The 22,162-nt window shown below is 39.5% G+C and overlaps 1 protein-coding gene across 5 annotated transcripts in view; it reads left to right on the forward strand.

The window, feature by feature from the left end:
- The window catches only part of MYBPC1 (myosin binding protein C, slow type), a 112,055-nt gene extending 90,805 nt beyond the window's left edge, over positions 1-21,250 (forward strand). For 3 of the 5 annotated variants that reach the window (XM_019544729.1, XM_019544732.1, XM_019544731.1), the window contains 8 exons: positions 541-708; positions 1,585-1,673; positions 3,619-3,814; positions 4,713-4,852; positions 8,966-9,125; positions 9,509-9,645; positions 10,436-10,622; positions 20,563-21,250. In XM_019544729.1, coding sequence (XP_019400274.1) covers positions 541-708; positions 1,585-1,673; positions 3,619-3,814; positions 4,713-4,852; positions 8,966-9,125; positions 9,509-9,645; positions 10,436-10,622; positions 20,563-20,657 — 1,172 coding nt within the window. In that variant the 3' untranslated portion in view covers positions 20,658-21,250. Of the gene's footprint in view, positions 1-540; positions 709-1,584; positions 1,674-3,618; positions 3,815-4,712; positions 4,853-8,965; positions 9,126-9,508; positions 9,646-10,435; positions 10,623-15,924; positions 15,984-17,312; positions 17,353-20,562 lie in introns of all 5 variants that reach the window. The other 2 variants (XM_019544730.1, XM_019544733.1) reach the window with 2 other exon arrangements.
- Positions 21,251-22,162: the final 912 nt, after the last annotated feature.

Here is a 22,162-nt window from a genome sequence, read left to right on the forward strand (position 1 = left end):
CTGCATGTTATAATGCCAGAGGTTTTTAAGTGATCCAGATTTAGAGGACAGGCAGGGCTTGATGGGAAACACTGCACCATTTCTAATCAGAACTTTTCTAAAGGTCTGTCTTTTAGTATTGGATCCACAAATGATATGTGACTGCATTACAGTCATGAAAAAAAAAAATGGAGTCATTTGAAGGATTTTGATAAACCTAGTCTTTTTTAAAGGGGCTAGGAGGGAGTCTTTTTTTTCATTTCATTCCAATTTCTTACCTCTGCCTGCATCTGCTGAAGGTGCTGTTAAATTCAGTGAAGTTATGGAGGGGGTGCCTTGAGTCTAAAAGGGTTGAAAAGCACTGCCCTACATATTCCTTCAGTGATTAATCTGAATCATTTCCATGTGATAGTGTAATTAGAGAAATAAATTAGAGTCAATCAACAGCAGTTTCAGAACAATTATTCACTGTAGTGTAAGTTTTCTTGTTGGAGCATTAGTTACGTATATTATTCTCTATTTTTCCCTCTCTCTTTCTCTCTTTTCTTTGCCTGACACCAGCGGAAGAGTGGATAGTGGCCAACCCAGAAATGACAGACAAAACAAGGTTCACCATCACTGACCTGCCAACTGAATCGAAGATCTTTGTAAGAGTAAAAGCGGTGAACGCTGCTGGTGAAAGTGAGCCTAGGTTACACCCACAGCCCATTTTAGTTAAACAAGTTATAGGTAAGCTCCTCAAGGGTTTCTCATCTATATTCTAGAGGCATTCCTGCCTCCTCCTTTCCTGTGACTAATCCCTGCTTGTAGTTGGAAACTGCAATGCACTATCACCTGCTAAAGCTTGTGTATGGTTGTGACATGTTTTCTGAAAAAAGGCCTCTTTAAGGTGTCTCAGGCTAGGAACCCAAAATCTGAGCCTCCCAATCTGCTTGTCACTTTTGAAAAACATATCAAGATACATTCCAGTACTGCTGATGGTACTTACCAGCCCTGTAAAATTTAGTACTGAAATTAAAACCATAGAATTTTAGGTTTGGAAGTGACCTCCAGCATCATGTAGTTCAAGCCCCTGAACAAATGGAGGATACATTATGCCAGAACCATTTCTATCAAGTCTCCAGTTTAAGAGATCCTATACCTTCCAGGGCAGTTTTTTCCACTGTCTTCCTGTTCTGATAATCAGGTAGGTATTCTTTTGCCCTGAGATTTACTCAAAATCTTCTTTCCTGCAATTTAAACCCGCTACTTCATGTCCTGCCCTGTAGCAGGGGAGAATAGTTGTTCTCTCTCTTCTTGACGGTAGCAGTCATGTCCCCACTTAATCTCATTTTCTCACAACTAAATGTACTAAGTGTATTCTCAACCTTTCCTTGTATGACTTGCCCTCAGAATCATTTTATCATCTTTATTGTTCAGCTCTGGAACCACTCTAGTTTCTCTATAACCTTTTTAAAATGCTGAGAACCACACACAACTGCACATACTACTCCAGCTCAGGCCTTAACAAAGTAGAGTTGTATTATCACCTTCTGTGTCTTGCATACAGTATACCTGTTTCATTAAACGCATGCATAAACACAAGCTTTTATTTTATTTTCTTAGAACCTCCAAAGATTCGTCTACCAAGGCACTTAAAGCAAACTTATATTCGAAGGGTTGGAGAAGCTGTGAATCTTGTTATTCCTTTCCAGGTAAGAAATAAAGACAGACATATTAACGCTCATTTATGTTATATTGCATGTTTTTGAACTGCATGTGCTATAATTTTGGGGCATTGTGTTAAATTAAGCAGAAGAGGAAATACTTGGAGAGTCACTACGGGTGCAGGCTTTTCCCTGCCTTCTGAATGAAGTTATGTTTCACCAATGACAAATTTTTGTAGCTATCATACAGCTGCTGATCCATTGTTTGTTGTACACAGAATGCCCAGAAACCCGTACAATAGACCGGCCTTACACACAATGATCATACAGCACTTAGTTATTGCAACAAACAGACATTGACTCTAATGAGACACAGTTTTTAAGGTTGGATTGTAATATTTAATAGCTTGTCCTTCTTTTGGGGGGCAATATGAAGTGAAATTATCCAGGCAGCAATTGCGTGCAACAGTACATCTGCAGATGTGTCACTTGAAATTTTGGTGCCTTGGGTTGTAGGGCTACATGCCAAGGGCCAGAGAGCAAAGGGCAGAGGGTGACCCCAGCTGCTTCTACTTCTGCTGCTACAGTGCTATCTTCCCCCAGATTGGGTGCTGTTTCTGCCACCGCTGATGCATGGGCTCCCTGCATTCTAGTGGTGGCTACTGCTGTAGCTGCCACACAGGGTCCCTGTATAGGCTGTTCCTATTACCACCACTGTCTAGGTTTCCTAGGGCCCAACATCGTTCTGAACCCCCTCTAAATCAGTGCTCGGACTGGCATCCCACTCACCCACCCTTACTTTACTTTATACATGGAGCCTCTGAATGCTTCTCAGGAGCAAAGCTGCTATACTACCACATCTGAGGGTGTAACAGGTACTTTCTATTATGACTGGATAGTGGCAGGGCTGAACCTTGTCCTTGTCCCTGCAGGTTTTGAAGAGGCATATGCTACCAGTAACTTGCTTTGCTCTTTGAGAACTCCTGCATCCAGCCTGTTCAATCCCTTGTGCACACATACAGATATGAAGTGGAGCCAGGCTTCTAGGAGTCACTAGGAAGCCAAATGAGAGTTTGCCAGTTAGTACACTCTGGGCACGCATACAGAAGACACTTTACTGCACAACAGGATCATTTGCTGTGCAGTAAAGCATCACTGTCTACATGTGCATGGCACTTAGGGTGCAGTAGACTAACTTATTGCACTGCTGAGTAGTCCCATCACATACAAGCGGTATCTGGCAGCACAGTAAATTACTGTGCTTAAACACATGTGTAGACAGTGACGTTGAAATTACTTTACTCCAGCTTAAATTGAGCCAGAGTATATTCAGTCACATTACTTGCATGTGTAGATGTGCCTTCTACATATTACTGCTCCTGAGAAATTACAAGACAGCGACCCTTTAATTTTAACAATGAGACAAGAAAAAGACCAGACTAGATATGTACAAATATAGATTTTTCTATTTCTGTTTTGTATTATCAAAACTTTTAAAAATTAAAGCAGTTTGAGTCAAACCAGTACAGAAATGTTTCAAACTGTTAAGCAAAATGAAGAAAACAAAAATATTACTGTGGGTCACTCCAAAACACTATTTTTTCCCCTTTTTCTTATAGCCTCCTTTATTTAAAAAAAAAAATCAACTTTGAAATGAAAAAATCTGTTTCAAAATGAAAAGTGAAAGATCTTTGTTTAAAAATGGAGAACAAATTGTTTCTATGTCTTTGTATCCTTTTCCTCACTTTCTTTCAACTGAAACTATTTGTTGCAGCCATCCTGAAAGTATAAATACTACTAGTCTCCCCCAAAAAGACAGTGTTGGATAAATATATTGTTTGCTGGGAAAAAATGCTTCCACTTTTATATCTGATAGCCTCTGAATTGTTTGGGGGGGTTGTTTATTTTATTAAATTTCTACCATTTTTATTCATCAAGATATTTTTTTCCTCTTTGTGACTGTCACTCCCTCCAAAAATAATATTTTTTACAGGGAAAACCAAAGGCAAAGGTATCTTGGAAGAAAAATGGTGCTTCCGTAGACAAGAATGATATCAATATCCGCAACAGTGAAAATGACACTATCATCTTTATCCGAAAGGCAGAGAGATGCCATTCTGGAATTTATGTTCTGAAAGTGAAAGTAGAAAACTTGGTGGACAAAGCTACAATAGATATTCAAATAGTCGGTATGTTAAAATAAATAAATAAGGGCACTGTGGGCACAGATTCCCCAAACATACTACTCAGTATCAGGAAACTTAGAGATTCCTTGTAAGAACTTCCTCCTTTATACACATCTCCTCCAGCTCACTTGGCCAAATCTTCTGGTCCAGGTTTCAGCTGGTATAAATAGGAGTCTTCTAATAAGATGTCAGTACTCAAACTGAACATTACAGTCCTACATCAGAATCGTGTCCTGTTTCAGTTGTTTAGGTTGCTTTTTCTGTCAATAGTTATTTGAGTCACTAATGATCTTTATTATGGTTGTTAAATGGTCAGATCTGGCATAACTGTGTGATAAAAGTTACTGTTTGCCCCCAGTGTTGAAAAGGCTATGATGGAACAAAGAGAGATCTGGGAAATCTCATATACTATTAATCTGTATTTTTACTATCTCTATATATTATAGGCAGAGATAGAAGCACAACATATATTTAAGGTTGCCTGAATCTTCCAATTTAAGCCCATGTTATCAGTCACTTTTAACGCTGCCAAGATAACGTAGTCCATTCATATCATCAGATGCAGTTGGCTACTGCCTACAAAAGCTTATGCCTCTCTGAATGAGTTAGTCTCTATGGTGTCACCCTGCCCTGCTTTCTGCAAGATAACATATGATCATGCAATCAAAAATGGCATTATAATGCATAGGCAAAAAGGGGTCATATTAAGTTTGCCCAAACCACATTCATCCTGTTATTTCCTAACTTTTGAACGCTTGACAACTTTGGGGTCCTTTCAGTGTTTTTATTTGTGTGTGTTTGTATGTGTATGTACATTTATATATGTTATAGTATAGATTATATTAAAACTAGAGAGAGAACAAAAGAAATGAAAGATGACATTGCCATATTATCTTTACAGATCGCCCAGGACCACCACAGATTGTAAAGATTGATGATGTGTGGGGAGAAAATGTTGCCTTATCTTGGCAGCCGCCAAAAGATAATGGCAATGCTGCCATTACTGGATATACAATTCAAAAAGCAGATAAGAAGAGCATGGTAAGTATTAAATATATATATAAATCCTCACATGGTGACCACAAAGATCATCCTTTTTAGTATAAAAAGCCCTAATAATTTACATAAGTATAGATGAGTAAGGCATGGTATTCTTACAGAATAACACCACTGCTCAGAAAATCTGAAAAAGTCTTCTGAAAATCCCACAATTTATAAATGGATACTTGTATATTTATAATTTTTCAGTCAGATTAGAGTTGGGAGAATGAGGGGGACCAGAACAGAGTTGGAGTTTAGCGATTTAGGAGCTAAACTGCTGGATGAAAGTCAAGAATCCCACATTCTCTTTTTAGCCCTGTTATAGGCCTGTTGTGTGGCCTTTGGCAAATCACTTCACGTCACTGCTACTTATGGGAATAAATTACACTTACCTCATTTGCAAAGTGCTTTCAGATTTACAGATGAAAAGTGCTATTTAGAGCAAAGCATCATTCTTTCATAAAGCAACCACCTATGTTACACTCTGTAAGAAACAATGATTGGGTACAACATTGAATATGTAATGCAAATTCAGAGATTGTGAATTTGAGATGTGAACCAGTTTGCATGACAAGAGTACCAATACAGAGACCTGCCATGTGACTGTGGACAGGTCAGTTTGCCTTTCTCTGCTGTTCTGTTTCACTTCCCATCCTGTGTCTCTTGTCTCTCTCTACGCTGAAAGCCAGGGTTGTTCAACAAGGCCAGGTACAAACATTACATATAAACCAATATAAGTGACTGAAAACCAATCTAGACCTGTAATAAAATTGCAGTTTAGTACACAGAGAGTGGTTTAAAAATGGCAGAACCCAGTTTAAGATGGACCTGGATGGATGTAGTATCAGATGTAATGTTTAGGTTATACTGGTCTATTGAACTTCTGTACCAGATCCCTGTGCCCAACAGACTGCATCTGGCTTGTGAGGGGTTAATGTGCATCCTGTGGGCTCCCACCTGGCTGCCACTCCCTGCGTTGCTCTGGCTGCTGTGGCAGGCAGAGGCTTGGGTCTCTGGGGCAGGATACTGTGACAAGAGCCCTGGTGAGCTTGGTGCCCATTTGGCACCACTAAAAGAAGGTCTCAGGCAGGCAGCTCATATTGCTCACATGCCAGTAGTGGGATTGAGGGGATTGCCCATCTTGTGGTGGCAGCAGGGGGCTCATACAGCAGGAGAGCCATGAGGTGGGGTATGCCCATGTGGTGGTAGCAGTGGAAGGGGGCTTGCTCACATGGTGATGGCAGTGGAGATACTCATGTGGTGGTGGAGGGTTTGTGATGCTTATGTGGCAAGGTGGGGCTACACATGGCAGGGGTCCCAGGAAACCCATGTGGCCTGTGGCATGCAGACTGCACAGTGTGCAGCCTGCACAGTGTGCAGCCCAAGACCCACAGTCTGTAGCCTCCATCTGCTCTGAAGTTGGACAGCCCTACTGTAAGCTATTTGGGCCAGGAATAGTCTCCACTATTTATATGTGCACTTCTCAGTCCCATTTGAGGCTTCTACGTATTGCTGTAATAAGAATGTGAGGAACACCAACTGACTACAGTGCCCTCTTGGAGATCATGGGAGAGCCACTCTGTGCTATCTTTGCATCGTCTGCGCAGGAACAGAGAGATAACAAGCAGCTTCTGCACCCTTGGTGGTAGCAGGGGCAGCCAGAGCAGCCAGGGGAAGCAGCTAGGCCTGTGAGAAGCGGCTAGTATCTGCTTCGGATTCAGATTCGGCCGATTCGGGGGACAGAGATTCAATTAAGTGATTTGAATCACTGTCCCAATTCAATTTGGCTGAATCTGATTTGGAGATTTGGCTGCTGCCGAATCTCCGAATCAGCCAGGCCATGACCATTCCCCACCCATTCTCCCAGCCCAGCAACGGCTTTCCCAGCTCCTGGCACTTGTTCAAAAAAAAGCCCTGACTCAGTGCATGCTGCCGGGTGGGGGGTGATCCCTGCTGCCCCCCACTGCCCCATGCTGTGTGGGGGGCTCTGCATGAGCCCCCCGACACCCCCCTGCTCTCTCAGCACCCCCACACATGACCTGCCCAGGCCAGCTCTGGCGCTTCAAGAAAAAAAAAAACGGAAAAACCCCCCAGACTCACCACTCCTGCCAGCAGGGGGTGATCTCCACTGCCCCCTGCTGCCCTGGGCCATGTGGGGAGTTCTGCATGAGCCCCTGAAGCCCCGAGGTCACTGCAGGAGCGGTGAGTCCCAGGGCTTTTCTCTGCTTTTTTTTCTTAAAGGGCTGGAGTTGGCCTGGGTGGGGCAACCGTGGGGGGCCTGGGGAGGGGTCAGGAGGCTCGTGGCAGAACCCTCACCATGCAGCGTGGGATAGTGGAGGGCAGCAGAGATTACCCCCTGCCCAGCAGCATCTGTTGAGCACCGGAGGTTTTTTTTGAAGTACCAAGCTGGGGCGGACAGAGGCAGCTATGGGGGGTGGGGGAACAGGCGGCAGCCAGGGGGGCTGGCAGGGGGCTTTTTCAAAGATCCGGAGAGCTTCAAATTGATTCAGACCTTTTATTGGTTCCCTGATTTGATTCAGCTTCAGAGATTCAGCCACCGAATTGGGCTGAATCTCCTCCGAATCAAATCACCACACGAAACTTCGCACAGCCCTAGCAACAGCTATTCTTGTGCCCCTCAGAATTGGCACCAGAGGCTGGTGCCCCTATCACCAAGTTATGCTACTAGGCAGGAATTCTACTCTTGCAGCACAGACGGATTGCTACATGACAGCAATTTCCAAACGTTACTTTAAAACCAGTTGTCCTTAGTAGAGAAAACTCCCAAGTTTTTTGGAGAGGAAGATCATTTCTGAGCACTAATTATGGGAAGTCTAAACTGGTGTGGCTCTTAATGATTAGTAAATTGCAGTGCAAACACCAACACAGGATGCTTGCACAAATATACACTGAGAAATGGAGAAGACTTGGAAGAGCAGCAGAAATTTAAAGAGAATGATTAATGGTCATATTCTTCTTAATATTGACTACATTTTTAGCATTAGGCCCCTTATTCTCAGTTTGCTATGTAGACATTGCTTACCAAGATCAAATTCAAATTTGCTATTTAAAGAGATGGCTTTCATCTAAACATGGGTCTCTTGAGAGCTATGCAGAGAGATGCCTGAAGCACTATGCACTGGTGCACTTAAGACCTCCCAAGAGAGGAGTGCCCTGCCAGAAATCACAGGAATTCAGAGTGGATGAGCTCACATTTATAGGACTTTTGTTAGCAGAGGGGAAAAAGCCATACTGTACAGTAAAAGCATGTTTCTGTCTAACTTTGCCTGCTAGAGTTGTGTCAGCCGCTGTTTTAGCAAGCCACTACACTAAGTTTTGTCAGCTTCTCATTGTACTCTGGTAGTATTCCCCATTTGCAAATGATTTCATAACTATAATTAGCAATTAACTGGAAGACGTATCAACTGGCTACTGGGTTAACTTTATGTGTTATTCTTGCTAGATTGTACTGCTGCTGCTGCTATGAGAGAGCCTCAAAGACCTGGCCCTTGATCTGTAGTTTGGGTTTATGCACACTTCCTCCTACTCTATAAACTCTTACTGAATCACAGGAAATCACCTGTGATTACATCCAGTGATTGTTCCCCATAATCAATTGGTTATGTGGGCTGTTAGAGGAGGAGAACGTTAGTAAAAGAGGGTACTGGCCTGTGACACACGGAAAAGTTATTTGCTTCCCCACTCCCCCTCCCACCTCAGTCACTAGCTTTCATATTTGCAGTTAAATGTTATCAGCAATATGAAACCTGAATAACAGATCCTGCCTTTCCTCTCTTCCACAAGATGACCTTTGTATTATTGTATTTCCTATGGTGATGCCACCTGGATAACAAAGAGAAAGTGACAATTTCATAGGGCCCACTTTCCATTTAGCCGTCACTGCTCAGTTAATAAACAGAATGTGGCATCTTAACTCACCCTGTTATTGTGGAATGATTCCCAGGCAGTAGCTTAGTTATTTTATTATTATTTATATAAATTCCTTTAAAAATCATCTTACACTTCCATATGTGTGGAGGCCATTCCAAACGGGTCACTGCTGACAAATGGACTGCACTGTAGAAAAACTCACTCAGTGTTTGTGTCTTCCAGGAATGGTTTACTGTAATTGAACACTGGAACCGAACCAGTGCCACCATTACTGAACTCATCATAGGAAATGAATACTATTTCCGGATCTTCTCTGAAAACATGTGTGGCCTCAGTGATGATGCAACGATGACCAAAGAGAGTGCTGTGATTGCAAAGGATGGTTAGCTAGCTATTATTTATCTGAAGGGAAAGGGTGGTTTCAGAATATGGAAGATAAAAGGCAAAGAGAACTTGTGCTTGATTCTTCACTATCTGCATCTGAAGTAGTCACTTACATCTGGACAGAATAAGTAAAAATTGTTTCCATGATGATTATAAATAATTTTACATTCAGTATGCACAATCTATATAACATAACCAAGGATTACAGTACCTCTTCAGGCTTGATTCTGCTCTCATGTCAGTAAGAATTAGTGCAATAAAACAGGGTTGCAGTGGTATTTAAAGCAGCTCATATCAGTGTAGGTTCAAACTTTCCTTGAAAAACACCTAAACATTTGGCTTTGTTCTAACATTGACTGAAATCATATATTTATTTTATAGGTAAAGTCTACAAAAATCCAGTTTATGAAGAATTTGATTTCACTGAAGCACCTATGTTTACTCAGCCTTTAATTAACACATATGCTGTAGCTGGTTATAATGCTACTTTGAACTGCAGTGTCAGAGGAAACCCTAAGGTATGGTTAACCAGGCACAAATATTTTCTATTTTTTTTCCACCTTTCTATAATTCACAAACTTGGTCTAAGGAAAAAGACCAATTAGGAGTAGGAGTCAGAATTCCTCCCTGCTTTGCCATATTCACAGGAAGTCCTACTTCCTTCCACCCCCACAATTTACCCACTTGCAGCATGGATAATATGTTTCCTGAGTCCCTGGCAGTAGTTTTCAACCTTTTTAGACTATTTACATTAGAGTATCACCTAGAAGCCTGGCTCAGAATCCCAGTCCCATTGTGCTAGACATTCTAACTGAGCCAATGTCTTCTTTGATCCATTTTACAGAGTAGAAAATTGAACTGTCCCTGTAAAATAATGACTGAGAATTTCTCAGTTTTTTTAAGAAAGGGTTCCTGATCCACTGTTCACTTTCAGGGATTCTGATTATGTTCTGTAGAAAGATTATGATTTAAAAAAAATACTTTATTGACCAACTTAGAATGACTGTATCTTGAAAGTTACTATTCAGCTCTTTCTTATATGGCACATGTATCATATTTATAACAGATCCACATTTGGATACCACCTAAATAATTATCTATCTTGAATTAGATTAAAGAATAAAGGCTACAAGGCAAGACCTGTGGCATGATATGGCCTCAGTTGATTCTTGGATATGGGTTGCAGCTTTCTTTTTGTCAATATTTTTTCATTGCATATCATTGTAATGTATCATTCAACTTGAATGTAAGGTCACCAAAAAGACAACACTTCAATGAATATATTTGCATGTGTGTTTTTTACCTCAGCCCAAAATAAGTTGGATGAAAAACAAAGTGGTTATACTGAATGACCCAAGATACAGAATGTTTAGTAACCAAGGTGTTTGTACCTTGGATATCCGCAAACCTAGTCCTTATGATGGAGGCACTTACACTTGCAAAGCAGTCAATCAACTTGGGGAAGCAGAAGTTGATTGCAAACTGGAAGTGAAAGGTAAGGTGTTTCAGTCAGTGCAAGTACACTGCTTGTTGAGGTACCTAATACGTATGATTCAATCATGTACAAAGCAAGACAAGAGAGAAACATAGAAACTTTCTTTTTCTCATCAAAGACAAGAATTTGGTTTACTGCATAAGAGAAAGTACACCATATTGGTGGGTTTATTATTTATTGAATGTCAGCATATTTGTGCTCTCAGGTCTATATTATATAATCTACTTGTTTTATTCGAGTAATCATTGACTTCAAGAGTTGTTTCATAAGTGGAGCAGTGACAAGATATGCCCTTTTGGGACCAGAAGGTACTGCTGTTGTGGCAAATTTCATAGATGTACTGTAAAATATTTTCAGGATTAGAAAAAGGAGTTCTGGAGGGCAGGTGTGTTTCTAAAATAAACTTAAAAGGAATCAAATTAAACATGTCAATAAGATTTGTCAGTGTTAAAAGGGAAAAAAAAGAAAAGAGAAAATCGTATCTGCTTTAAAATGGCTCTCACCTATTGGGATGTCTCAGAACCCTGATATTCTTCTAAAAACCCTATGATTTTGTCAAAAGGAAAATAAAATTACTCCTTATGTAATACCTAATAAGCATGCTTCACAGAACTGTGCCTATACCATCAGCTAAAATAGTGTTAAGATATTACACAGAGATGATATTGAGCCCTAAACCTGTAATTTCCTGTTAATGTGCCTTTATGGGAATCTACTCTTAACTCTGGGCAGGGACCCAGCCAATAAAACCAAAGACTGGTCCATAGAATTGTGGAGCATTAATCACTTCCATGTAGATCACTTTGCTTTCCTGCACCAATGACATTACAGTGCAGTACAGAATCTACCTGAATGCAGAAGTTGATAGTATTTTAGCTATTTGTGAGATCAGACCAAATCTAGCAATACTGTTCCCTGGTACAAAGGACTTAAAATTTGATCTGCACTTACTCAAGGAAAGATGTACTATAAGAAAAGTATGGGCACACTTAGCCTATCCGTGCAGAGCTTCAGCTTGTAGAGTTTCCTCTGAAATATATAGGAGTTTTGTCATTTGAAAGGGTGACAGGTAGGACTATTATGATTTTTGTGCTGGAAACCATGATTCATTAGCCTTATTCAAAATTAGTTATACAGCAATCATGCCTTAGCTAAAGCACACTAATATTTATTATGAAAATAAATGTGTTGAATTGTCTAAGTTAGAGATGGAAAGGATCTATCTGCATCTACATAGTTCTTCCAGTTGTCACTTGTTTCCTATATATATTCCCCCAGTATTTTGCCCAATCTGCTATTAAAACCTCTTGTAATGGGGACTTCTACTACTTGCTGAAGGAGAGTCTCCCACAGGCTATGAGATCTAATTGCTGCATTTGTTTTAAAAAGAATACATACCATTTTTCTCACATACAACGCGCACCTTTCCCACAAGAATCAGTCCACACAAATTAAGGTTTATGTGTTAAGAAGGAAAGCTGTTTTCTTTCCTGGAAAAGAAACACATCTGGAGACATACTGCATGCCATACAGCTGCCAAAGTAGCTGCCACTTGTGTTGTTCTCAGAAGGATGAAGGGCTGGAGTCCTGTGTTAACCTTCCCACAGCTGTAGCTATTGGCAGTGCCTGAAGCAGCAAGTGAGCGGCTGGTAGTATCTTCTGATATGTAAATAACACTATATTTATAGGAACTTAAAAACTACTTACAAGAAAGAACTAATAGTCATGCTACTGCCTTTGCAAGGGTCTGGGGCCTGGCCTTGTGAAACATAGAGGAAGTCCTGCTGGGAATATAGAGGGTGCTGACAGATGTACACTCCCTGCTGTAACTCATGCCATTTCGTAGAAAGAGCCATGAGTTACAGCAATTCCCCAGATCCAACAGATGTTCACTGTTGGGCCTAGGGGCTGGGGAATCAAGGTCTAGTTTGCAGCTGCTGTGTGTCTAGCCCTGTTCCTATACTAGCTGATGGTCTAGCCCTGTTCCCCCCTGTTCTGGTGCTGTGTTCAGAATGGGAGTAGGGGAAGGGAACAGAGGGGGCTCAATCTCGGGTTTGCCCAGCGTGCGCTGGAGGGTGAGGCAGTGGGTTGGAGCCCCCATCTCAGGTTGGGCACTAGGGGTGGGGCTGGGCTTTATCAGGCCAGCCCTGCTCCCAGCACTTGCTGACACACTTGCTCTGCTTTGGAGCGCCTTCATCTGAAACCTCATGAAACCTTTTTTACAAAAAAACCTTTTCCTCCCACATACTGCCTTCCAAAAAAACAAAGTGCATGGTATTTAAGTGTGTGCTATATGAGAGTAAATACTGTATAAGGAATTCTGGCCATACAAAAGGAGGAGAACATGTATCGTTCCTTGCCAGAGGGCAAAATAAGAGGCAATGGGTTTAAAATACAGTAAAATCTTTGTTTTCTGGCATCCCTAACCAGGGTAAGGGGATTGCCGGTTATGTAGAAAATCTGGTTATCTGAAATAACCTGGCAGAGGTTTTCAGATAATGCAGAGTGGGTGGGGGAAGGGGCAATGGTGGCTGCACATGGAATGGGTAGGGGGCTGTGAGGCAGCAGCCGCAAGTGGAGCAGCAACAGTGTAGGGTGGTGAGTGACGGTGAAAGCTGCCACGTGCAAACTTTCCCCTGGCCTCCCCACCATGTCTGGCTGACCGGCCAGAAATTCTGGTTAATAGAATTTCCGGTTACTTAAATGCTGGATAACAGTGATTTTATAGTAAAGCATTTTTAGATTAAACATTATAGCAAAGCATGTTTAGATTAAACATCAAGAACTGCCTAACTGCAAGAATAGTAGGACAGTGGAACAAGCTGTCTAGGGAAATTGTAGAATCTCCTTCATAGGAGGTTTTCAAGCAAAAGTTGGATAGGTAGGATTTGTGCAACATCCTGTTTGTTCAGGGAGTGGATTTAGTTGTTCTTTGAGGTCCCTTTCAACCTTATGACTCCATACAGACTTTGAAAAAGCTATGAAAGAGTAGTAGGCTAGTCATTTGCAACTGTGAGGGCATTCCTTTACTTTCATTCATAAACAGTTTGTAAACATGAACTCTAGATAGCTTACCATGGGCTGCTGTATCTTGAAATGCTCCTAAGGCCCAACCCAACACCTGTTGAAGTCAATGGGCTCCAGTAGCAAATAGTATGAAAAGCATAGACCTGTAGTAAATAGTATGAAAAGCATATGTTTAGAAGAGTGTCTATTAATAAAAAGGTTTATTCTGTTTGTGTCATTGTTCTGTAGGTAATGAAAGTAAGCATTTAATATTTATATATTCTTATAGAGCTCATTCTACTTGTTTTGAATTGCAGTTAAGAGTATGGCTGCATGAGCAAGTTAGTATGAGGAAACCTAGGGTGTAAATTTAGAGTTATTAACTGCTCTGTTCATAAAGTTGTACATTTATTTAATGGGTAGTCGTGTCCAGGCCTTTCTTACCAAACTTATTTGGTATGTTACTCCTTTTTTGTTCCTAATTCCCAACAACTCTGAACTCCTTTATTTATATTCCTTTCCTGAATTCAGTGTATTTCATCACTTATTTATCTACTTTTCAAAAGGATTTTTGAACTTTTATCTTGTTAGGTTCAAATACAGTAGGTATCCTATGAGGGTTTATGCTTGCTGGTGTTAAAAGTCAGTGAGAGTTTAACCAGTTCATGCAATGGTTGTAGGATCAAGCCTACTCTTAGCAGTTGTACTATATGCAAACCAATGCACAGTTTAGGCTTACTATTGTAACATATAAACAAATGCAAATAGATATCACACAGCCAGATTTTAAAAAGTAACTTCATCCATTTCCCCCCATTCATTTACAATGCCTTTCTCCACTGGCTTGTGCCACTCTGTTAACTCACCCAGCCTGTATGTTGCATTAGCAAGATATGTCTGAGCAGCTCAATCACACACAGAAAAAAGGTGATTTTGTGTGGGGGATGGAGTTCAGAATCACTGGAAACAGATGTGTGTGTGCATATGCACACGTGTGAATTTAACACCGTACTTCAGCTTTACTCCAATAAGTAAGAATTAGGGACTGATCTTGCAATCCTTACTCAGGGAACACTAACTGGGTAAGGACTGCTAAAATTTAAGGGATGCTACAAACTGGTAAGCTTCACAGTTGCACTACTATAGCTATAGGTCTTTGGATAACGATTCAGGTTACCTTATACAAAAGTATATATACACTAAATGATTGGGTTTTTTTTCAAATAGGCCAGAATTTTATCTACCTGTTTCTGAGCTGTGGGCAATCTCTTTTATAATATATACATAAAATTATTCTTAGGAATGTCACAAAAGTATTCTGAATATAGTCTCTTACTATAACTATTACTTTTTACTTCTTTAGATGCCACAGTTTGAAAGTAATGTGCACTTGTATTACACTGAACTTTTTAAAGCTTTTTTGCCACTTTGCTTAAATATATTACACTTCAAATCCAAACTATCAACTCTTACAAATTTACCTTTCATTTCTTTAACTCTTGAATTGACAATAATAGATGCAATAGATAAAATAACTGTCTCATTTTAAAATCTTCCTTTACTCTCACTGAAATGTTTTTGGTCAGTGATCTTTATTCCTGATAACATCTAGTACTAAACTAATCTTTTCCTGGTCAATTAGATGTACTTAAAATTGTGAATATATAAGCTATTTACTACAATAGCATATCAAGCTGTCTTTCTCCACAAGTATGCTAAAAAGTTCACCTTGTAGTTTGTACTAGATGGTTTTTAAGAAAAACAGATCTACCCGAACTGTTTTAGAAATGCACAAATTATACAAACACAAAATTCAATTTAAACTATTATATAAAAAGATAATATTTCCTCTTCCCAAGGAAAATAAATAAATAAATAAATAAATATATATATATATATATATATATATCTCTTCCGATCTTGGAGCATGATTTCAAATGGTTGCTGATTTGTCATTAGACTTTGTAATCAGTTCCTTGTTTGCTTTCTGTAAATGCTGTGTTTTTAAGTAATAAGAACATGATTCAAAGCTCACTGAAGCCAATGGAAAGACTGGATTTGCCTCAAGAAGATATTTCGTGTGATCCTGTTGTCATGAGATAATTGATTGCTTTAGAGAGAGGTTTTAAGAATGAAGCCAAGGATGCTTACCACTTACAACGTAATAGTTCGTAATGAATTCTGAGAAAAGTTACAATTGGTGTTAGTCGTGCTGAAAAAAAATAAGTTGTTAACAGTTAACTGCTGAAAATTTCAAATGAAAATAAATATCACTACAAATATTCTAATTCTGCAGTGATATATCATGGAATAATTAACCCAGGAGAACCATTCTTCTTGGCGGGAAAGAAACAGGTTTACAACACAGCATTCTCCACCGGACATTCCATTCCATTCCATTCCTTTTTTTTTTTTTTTTTTACATAAAAATGCATTTGCATGTAAAGTGTGAATTTATTTTTTTTTTAGATTGTATTAGTGTCTCATGGCATAGATTGGCTATGTCATATGAGAAAAGAAGGCCAAATTAATCAAGAAAGTAGGAACTAACTTCAGACTTATGAAAGATCTTGACAGATTTCTACTCTGTCACTAGGAATAATAATACATAGATAGGTAAAGAATGTATTTAATATATGCAATTGTTTTATGTGGCCTGTAGACTTACTGGAAAAAAGAAGTATCACCTAGGTCTCCATTTATTTTGAAAATTATCCTTCTTTATAGACAAGATTTTTATTAAGAATTGGTGCTGAGAATGTCAATCTGTGCTGGTGCTTAACACACAAAGTCTAAAGAGGAAATCTCAATCTTAAGTCAATGGGAATTTTGCTATTGACTTTAGCAAAACTAGGGTTATTCTGTTACATCGAATCTTACAGGATTCTTTTCTTAGCTTTAGAGTACTTACACTAGCAGAGAACTTGGCTTTATTTGACATCACTAAAACTGTGGAAAAAATATAGTTTTAAAATACAAGGATGCCCAAACATTGACATTTCTAATATTAGAGTTTTGCAGACTTGCAGCATCAAAATTAAAATCTGCTAAGCAATTAGGCTAGACCATGGTCTTACCATTTTAAGTATTAAATGGCTGCTAGAATTCCACCTGTATAATACTAATATGTATGTACTGCATAGTTAATATGAATAATTAAAGGTAAGGGTTCCTATGGAGTAAATGGCATGCCTTAAATAATATAAATATGGATCCGTGCAAGGTATCTGATAGGGTACAGGTATATAACTGATCTGTACTTGATAATTTTGCCTTTTGCAGTTTCAACATATATTTATATATATAATTCTGTGCTTTGTGTGTGGCATTTTCCTCTGGTGAAAAATGCTATATATATATGTATATATGTTTTAGCTTCTTCTGAAGCTAAGTTTGGAAACATCTATCATAAAAGTAAGTTGCATTGTTTGGCTCCAGTAGATTAATTACAGAGCCAGTCATATTTGTACGACTGAATAACTATTTCACTTATTAATGATAATTTTGAAGTGGTATTGGATCCCTGCCTTCTACTTTCCATGTGTTTCTATTCCTACATATTTTACATGACTAAGGATTAAAACATCATCTTGTCATAATTGTGAACATCATTTCACACAAAAAGTTCTCTCTACTTTTGTGTTAGCAATTAAATGGTTATTTCTCTTTCTCTCTCTCCCTTAGTTGCACAGTAAGGATTTTTGAATGTATATAGTCATCTAAGGTAAGCTTTCATATGGTCCTTGCATATGAAGCTTATGTCTGTTTTCATGTCATACAATGCCTTCCAAGTATGGCTTAATTTTCATTATGTCTCTTAATGAAAATGTTTTTTATCTCAATAACACCTAGTAACATTTATTTATTCTACAGTATCCCTCAACTAACAGATAACATCCAATCTTTCAAATAATTGCTTGCTACAGTAACTCCCTTTAGGAGAACATCTACTCATTTTCTAACAGTGCAAATGCCTCAATTGTATTTAAATAGCATGTTAGGTTAATTACTTAATATTGATAAAAATGCAAGTAACCTCAGAGCATTCTGCATCTACAGTCAGTTATTTGCATCTAGGGATAGACGCCTAAATACATTACATTTCTTTATCACTTAATTTTACTTTAAAATGAATGATTCTTTTCAAAATCTGTACTACACGTTTTAAAGAATGCTAAAAAGCATGCCATTTTTGTCTGTATTGTGCATTTACCTAAGATGGGAAAAGCACAGCTCTGAAAAACCAACAGTGTTGGACAAGGTAGCTCAGTTGCTTAAAATGACAATTAAATAATGTTGCTTTAGCTGGATGATAACAATAATAACGTTAAGAATAGATATAGCAGATTGACCAAAAATGTATAAGCAGAATACAATTTACACAAATATCGGATCCCTTGTCTATATATAGCTGAAGCACATTTTTCTCAATTGGAGACCATAATAAGCTCATTCTGAAAATGTGTGTATACTTTAAAACACTTGGTGTACTTCAGAAGAGTTACAGAAGGTAAGTGAAAGTTTAGTGGTTGCTTTTGCACCTTGTAGAAATGAATACCCTTGCAGACTTATAAAAGCTATAGTAGGATTATGCATCTTCCTTATCACACACATCAACCCTTTTCACTGAGGGAGGACCTCCTAACATTTTTAGCAAAATATTTATCAATGCTCCACTGTCCAAACTCCTTTCCTAATCCAGTTTACTTCACTACAGTTAGAAGATACACTCATCATTTTTTCATTTACAAATTCTCCTTATACTTATTTTCAATATCAGTTATTGTTCTAGATATGTTGCTCATTTGTATTATTTGAATTACAGTAGTGCTTACAGGACAGAACAGAAATAGGTACACTTCACTGTGCTAGGCATAGCACAACCACATTTACTTTCTAAAGTACAATAGGAAAAGGAAAATCTTTTTTTTTCAATAGAGTAAAATCTACTTGAAAGATCATGGGCCAAATTCCACTCTCCATTACACACAGTTAAATCCTAAAAAACTCTGCTGGCTTCATGGTAATTCCAGATATATTTTGCTAGTGTAACTAAAAGCAGATTTGTTCCCATACAGTGCTGGATATAAAACAACATGCCTTCCAAACCGTGTAAGCCTGGGATAGTGGAAGATGCCAACTCTGCCCCGGATAGCTATTCAACAGATAATGTAGCTTGCCAGTAAGCTCCAAACAAAGAGAAAAGAAACAACTTTACAGGGGTTTGAGAGGGCAAAGAAATGCCCTGCATTAGTAAACCCCAGTTTTCCTTGGGGCTTGTGGGCACTACAGGCAGCTGACCAACTAACCTGACCCAATCAATGGAAGACCAATATAGAGAGAGAGAGACTTGCAGGCGCAGAAGCATCTGCCTGGCTTCTTCCTGCTCTCCCTGTCCTCTTCCCACTCCCTGCTAAGCAGGGATCCCCTGTTCCCTCTGTCTTACACAGACACCTCAGCATTAGCTAGCAGACCACATGGTGGTTACGGTCCATGCTGTGTCAGACAGCAGTGTCAACTTAGGTCTTTTTGGAGATAATCAACAGTTCAGCTGGTAATGTCCCTCTGTTCCTTCTTTGTCTAAGAAGAGCTTGAAGTAATGAGAGTCTGTTTGTTTTCTGATGAGGTGCTAAATGCTGATAACAGAGCTGATAAATGCTCTGTTATCAAGGAGGGGGGGAACCTCTCCCTAAACCTGTGTGGCCTGGCCACACCCTCCTCAGCTCAGCATTATACAAGGGAAGGGAGGGCTCTCTAGCACCTCCCCCCCAGCTGCTAGCCTGAGCCACTGCAGGCATGTGCTGGGATGTCTGTGCAGTTACAAAGTGATTTAGCCTAGCCAGCTTAGACTAACTACAAAGTTTGAATCAATTCAGGCTCAGGCTTTTTGAATGTCTGTCCCTAGCCCTTGAGAGTAGCCAAGAAGCAGGGGCATAGAGTCTCTAGCAGCCACAGCTGATTCAGGGACTTTAAAGCTCAGGTCCATTAATTAAACTTCATGTAGTCAATTTTAAATGCTACTTCAAAACATTTTCACAGGGGTTTCCACAATTTCTTTCTATTTCAAAATGGAATGGACATTTTTTAGAATTTCTCACAGAACTAATTTTTTTTACATTCATTGTGTCTACTTCAGAACCTAAATTGAAACAGCTATTTTTGAAAATCATGGGTTTTTTTCTGCACTTCTTCCCCATCCTTAAGTAACATACACTGTCATCAAATATTTCAAGAGCCATAGTAAATATTTTGCTACATATTGGGTAATATAAAACACAGCTCTATAATAATAATCTTTGTGGCCATGTCTACATAAGCGGCTGACTGTACAGTTGTAACTGTGCAGTCATTTAGTACTTGCTTGACCAAGTACTAAATGACTGCAAGGTAATGGGTGTTACTGTGCAGTCCCATCGCCATTTGTTTTTTTTCAGATGCTACTGTGCAGTAGTGTTGCCGTCATGGTTCATGCCTGGTGATGCCACGTCACCATAGGTCTCATCAAGACTCTCCCTGTCAGTTCTTTACAAGTTTTCTTATTTCTAAGACCATCAGCTGTTTCCTACAGTTAACTTTCTGGTCTAAGTTTTTATCTGAGCTATGCCTCATGCAGCCCTATTAAAATCAGTTTCAGTGCTGAGAAGGTTACGTAAAGAATTATGAAGGGGGTTTTGTTGGAGTTCAACAGATGACCAGATTTGGCCTACAAGATGTGAAATTAAGCCCTGTGCTTCACTTCTCACTAGAAGGCTGATGTAGTGAATAACTCTTGTATTAGCCCTTGGCATAGGGGTGAATTTCTTCCTATGCCAAGAATAAATATAGTGTAGGTGTGGACTATATCTATGTCATTGTCCATATTTTGCAGAGGGCAAGAAAATACTTTAAAAGTCCACTGCTTTAATTAAAAAAATGTTATATTTCTTGTCCATAGGTGGACTTTCATTCTTCAAGCTGTTAATGGATGGGGTGCCACCGCATATCATTGATTCATATATGCGAGAAGTGCAAGCAGGCAAACCTGAGTGACAGTGAGAGTCTACCCACAGTGCTTCCCTGCCACTGCACTGGAGACTGGTAGCAAGCATTACAACATTTTAATTCTTGCAATGGCAGCACAAGTGGGCGGTTGTTTTTGATGTTGCGTTTGTTTTCCCTACCTGCTGCAGTAAAGAGAAAAATTATGCATGGATTGTTTCTGGGTTGAAATGAAATAACTAAAGCCAACACACACTTTGTAATGTTCAGCATTGTTTCCAGTTTGATATTGTGTTTGTTTTTTAATGAGGAAAGAGAAAAGCTTTGTAATAAGCATGAGAAGACAATCATAGTTTATTCTCAATAGTGCAAGGCGTATTGTTGTTAGAGTGACAGTATACTGAGCAACAAATGGCAATGCAATAGGGCCTTGACATATACCTCTTTTGATAATGGAACTTAATCATCTAACACTAGCTTAACAGAATACTGTTTCATTATAAAGTGTTTAAAATACATGTACTTAATGGTCATTTCAGTTGAACACATTTTCATTTGTTATGACTCGCCCATAAATCAAGTCTCTCAACTGAAATTAAAGTGTTTTATTTAATGTACAATAAAAATTAAGTGTTTAAACTGTACTGAAATATTGGTTATTGATTTTTACTATGGTTGTCCTACAGCAACTCATTATATTATTTATTTTACATATTCTGGAGGCACCAGTGAGAACCTGGGCCCCAAGGTAATAAGTATTACACAAGCATGAAAACTTGCTCTTTATCCAGAATGCTTACAAGACAAGACAGCAAATAGAGTTTGAGAGGAGGATGCTATTAGATACATACAACTTTATTTGCCTCTATTTCAGTACATTTAATTATTATCTTATTTACTTGCATACCACACACTTACCCTTCCCCCTCTCCCCAGTCAGCCCTGCAGAATTGGGCTTTGTGTCTTAAGCAGGAAAGCTGATTTTTCTATACTGCAATAGAAGTATGCAGACACTGTGCTGTAATACTGCCAACATGACTGGAACCTTTCTATGGCCCCAGCAGGCAGAAGGAGTGAAGTCCTACATTAACCCTTTCAGCACTGTATGTTGTGCCTGAATGACCAAATTGAGATGGTTCAGGGCAAGTGAACTGCTGCATGCAGTCTATAATATCTTGATGAGCCTTGAGGCCTGGAAACACCAATTTATTATTTGCAGGGATTCATATAAATACAGTAAATGAGTCTTGCTACTGCCTTTGCAAGGACCTAAGGCAGGGGTGGGCAACTACTTGGGCTGGAGGGCCACTTAAGAAGCTTGGGTGAGCTGTTGTAGACTGGAGAGGGGGGTGCTGACCTGGCCCAATGCAACTGCAGGATGGGGGGCAATCATGGCTCTGTCCCAGGCCCTGGCCTTGCTCTGTCACCTCCCTGCGATCCCAGCCCCACCCACCTGTTCTGCTCCCAGATGCTGCTTCTCACCCACATGTGGCCCCATCCCATCCACCTGCCTGAGTGTGCCCTGCCCATAGGAGTCCCAGGCCAATCTCCATGGA

The sequence above is a fragment of the Crocodylus porosus genome, unplaced genomic scaffold (assembly GCF_001723895.1).
Source record: "Crocodylus porosus isolate Cpor-Errol unplaced genomic scaffold, CroPor_comp1, whole genome shotgun sequence".
Lineage (NCBI taxonomy): Eukaryota > Metazoa > Chordata > Crocodylia > Crocodylidae > Crocodylus > Crocodylus porosus.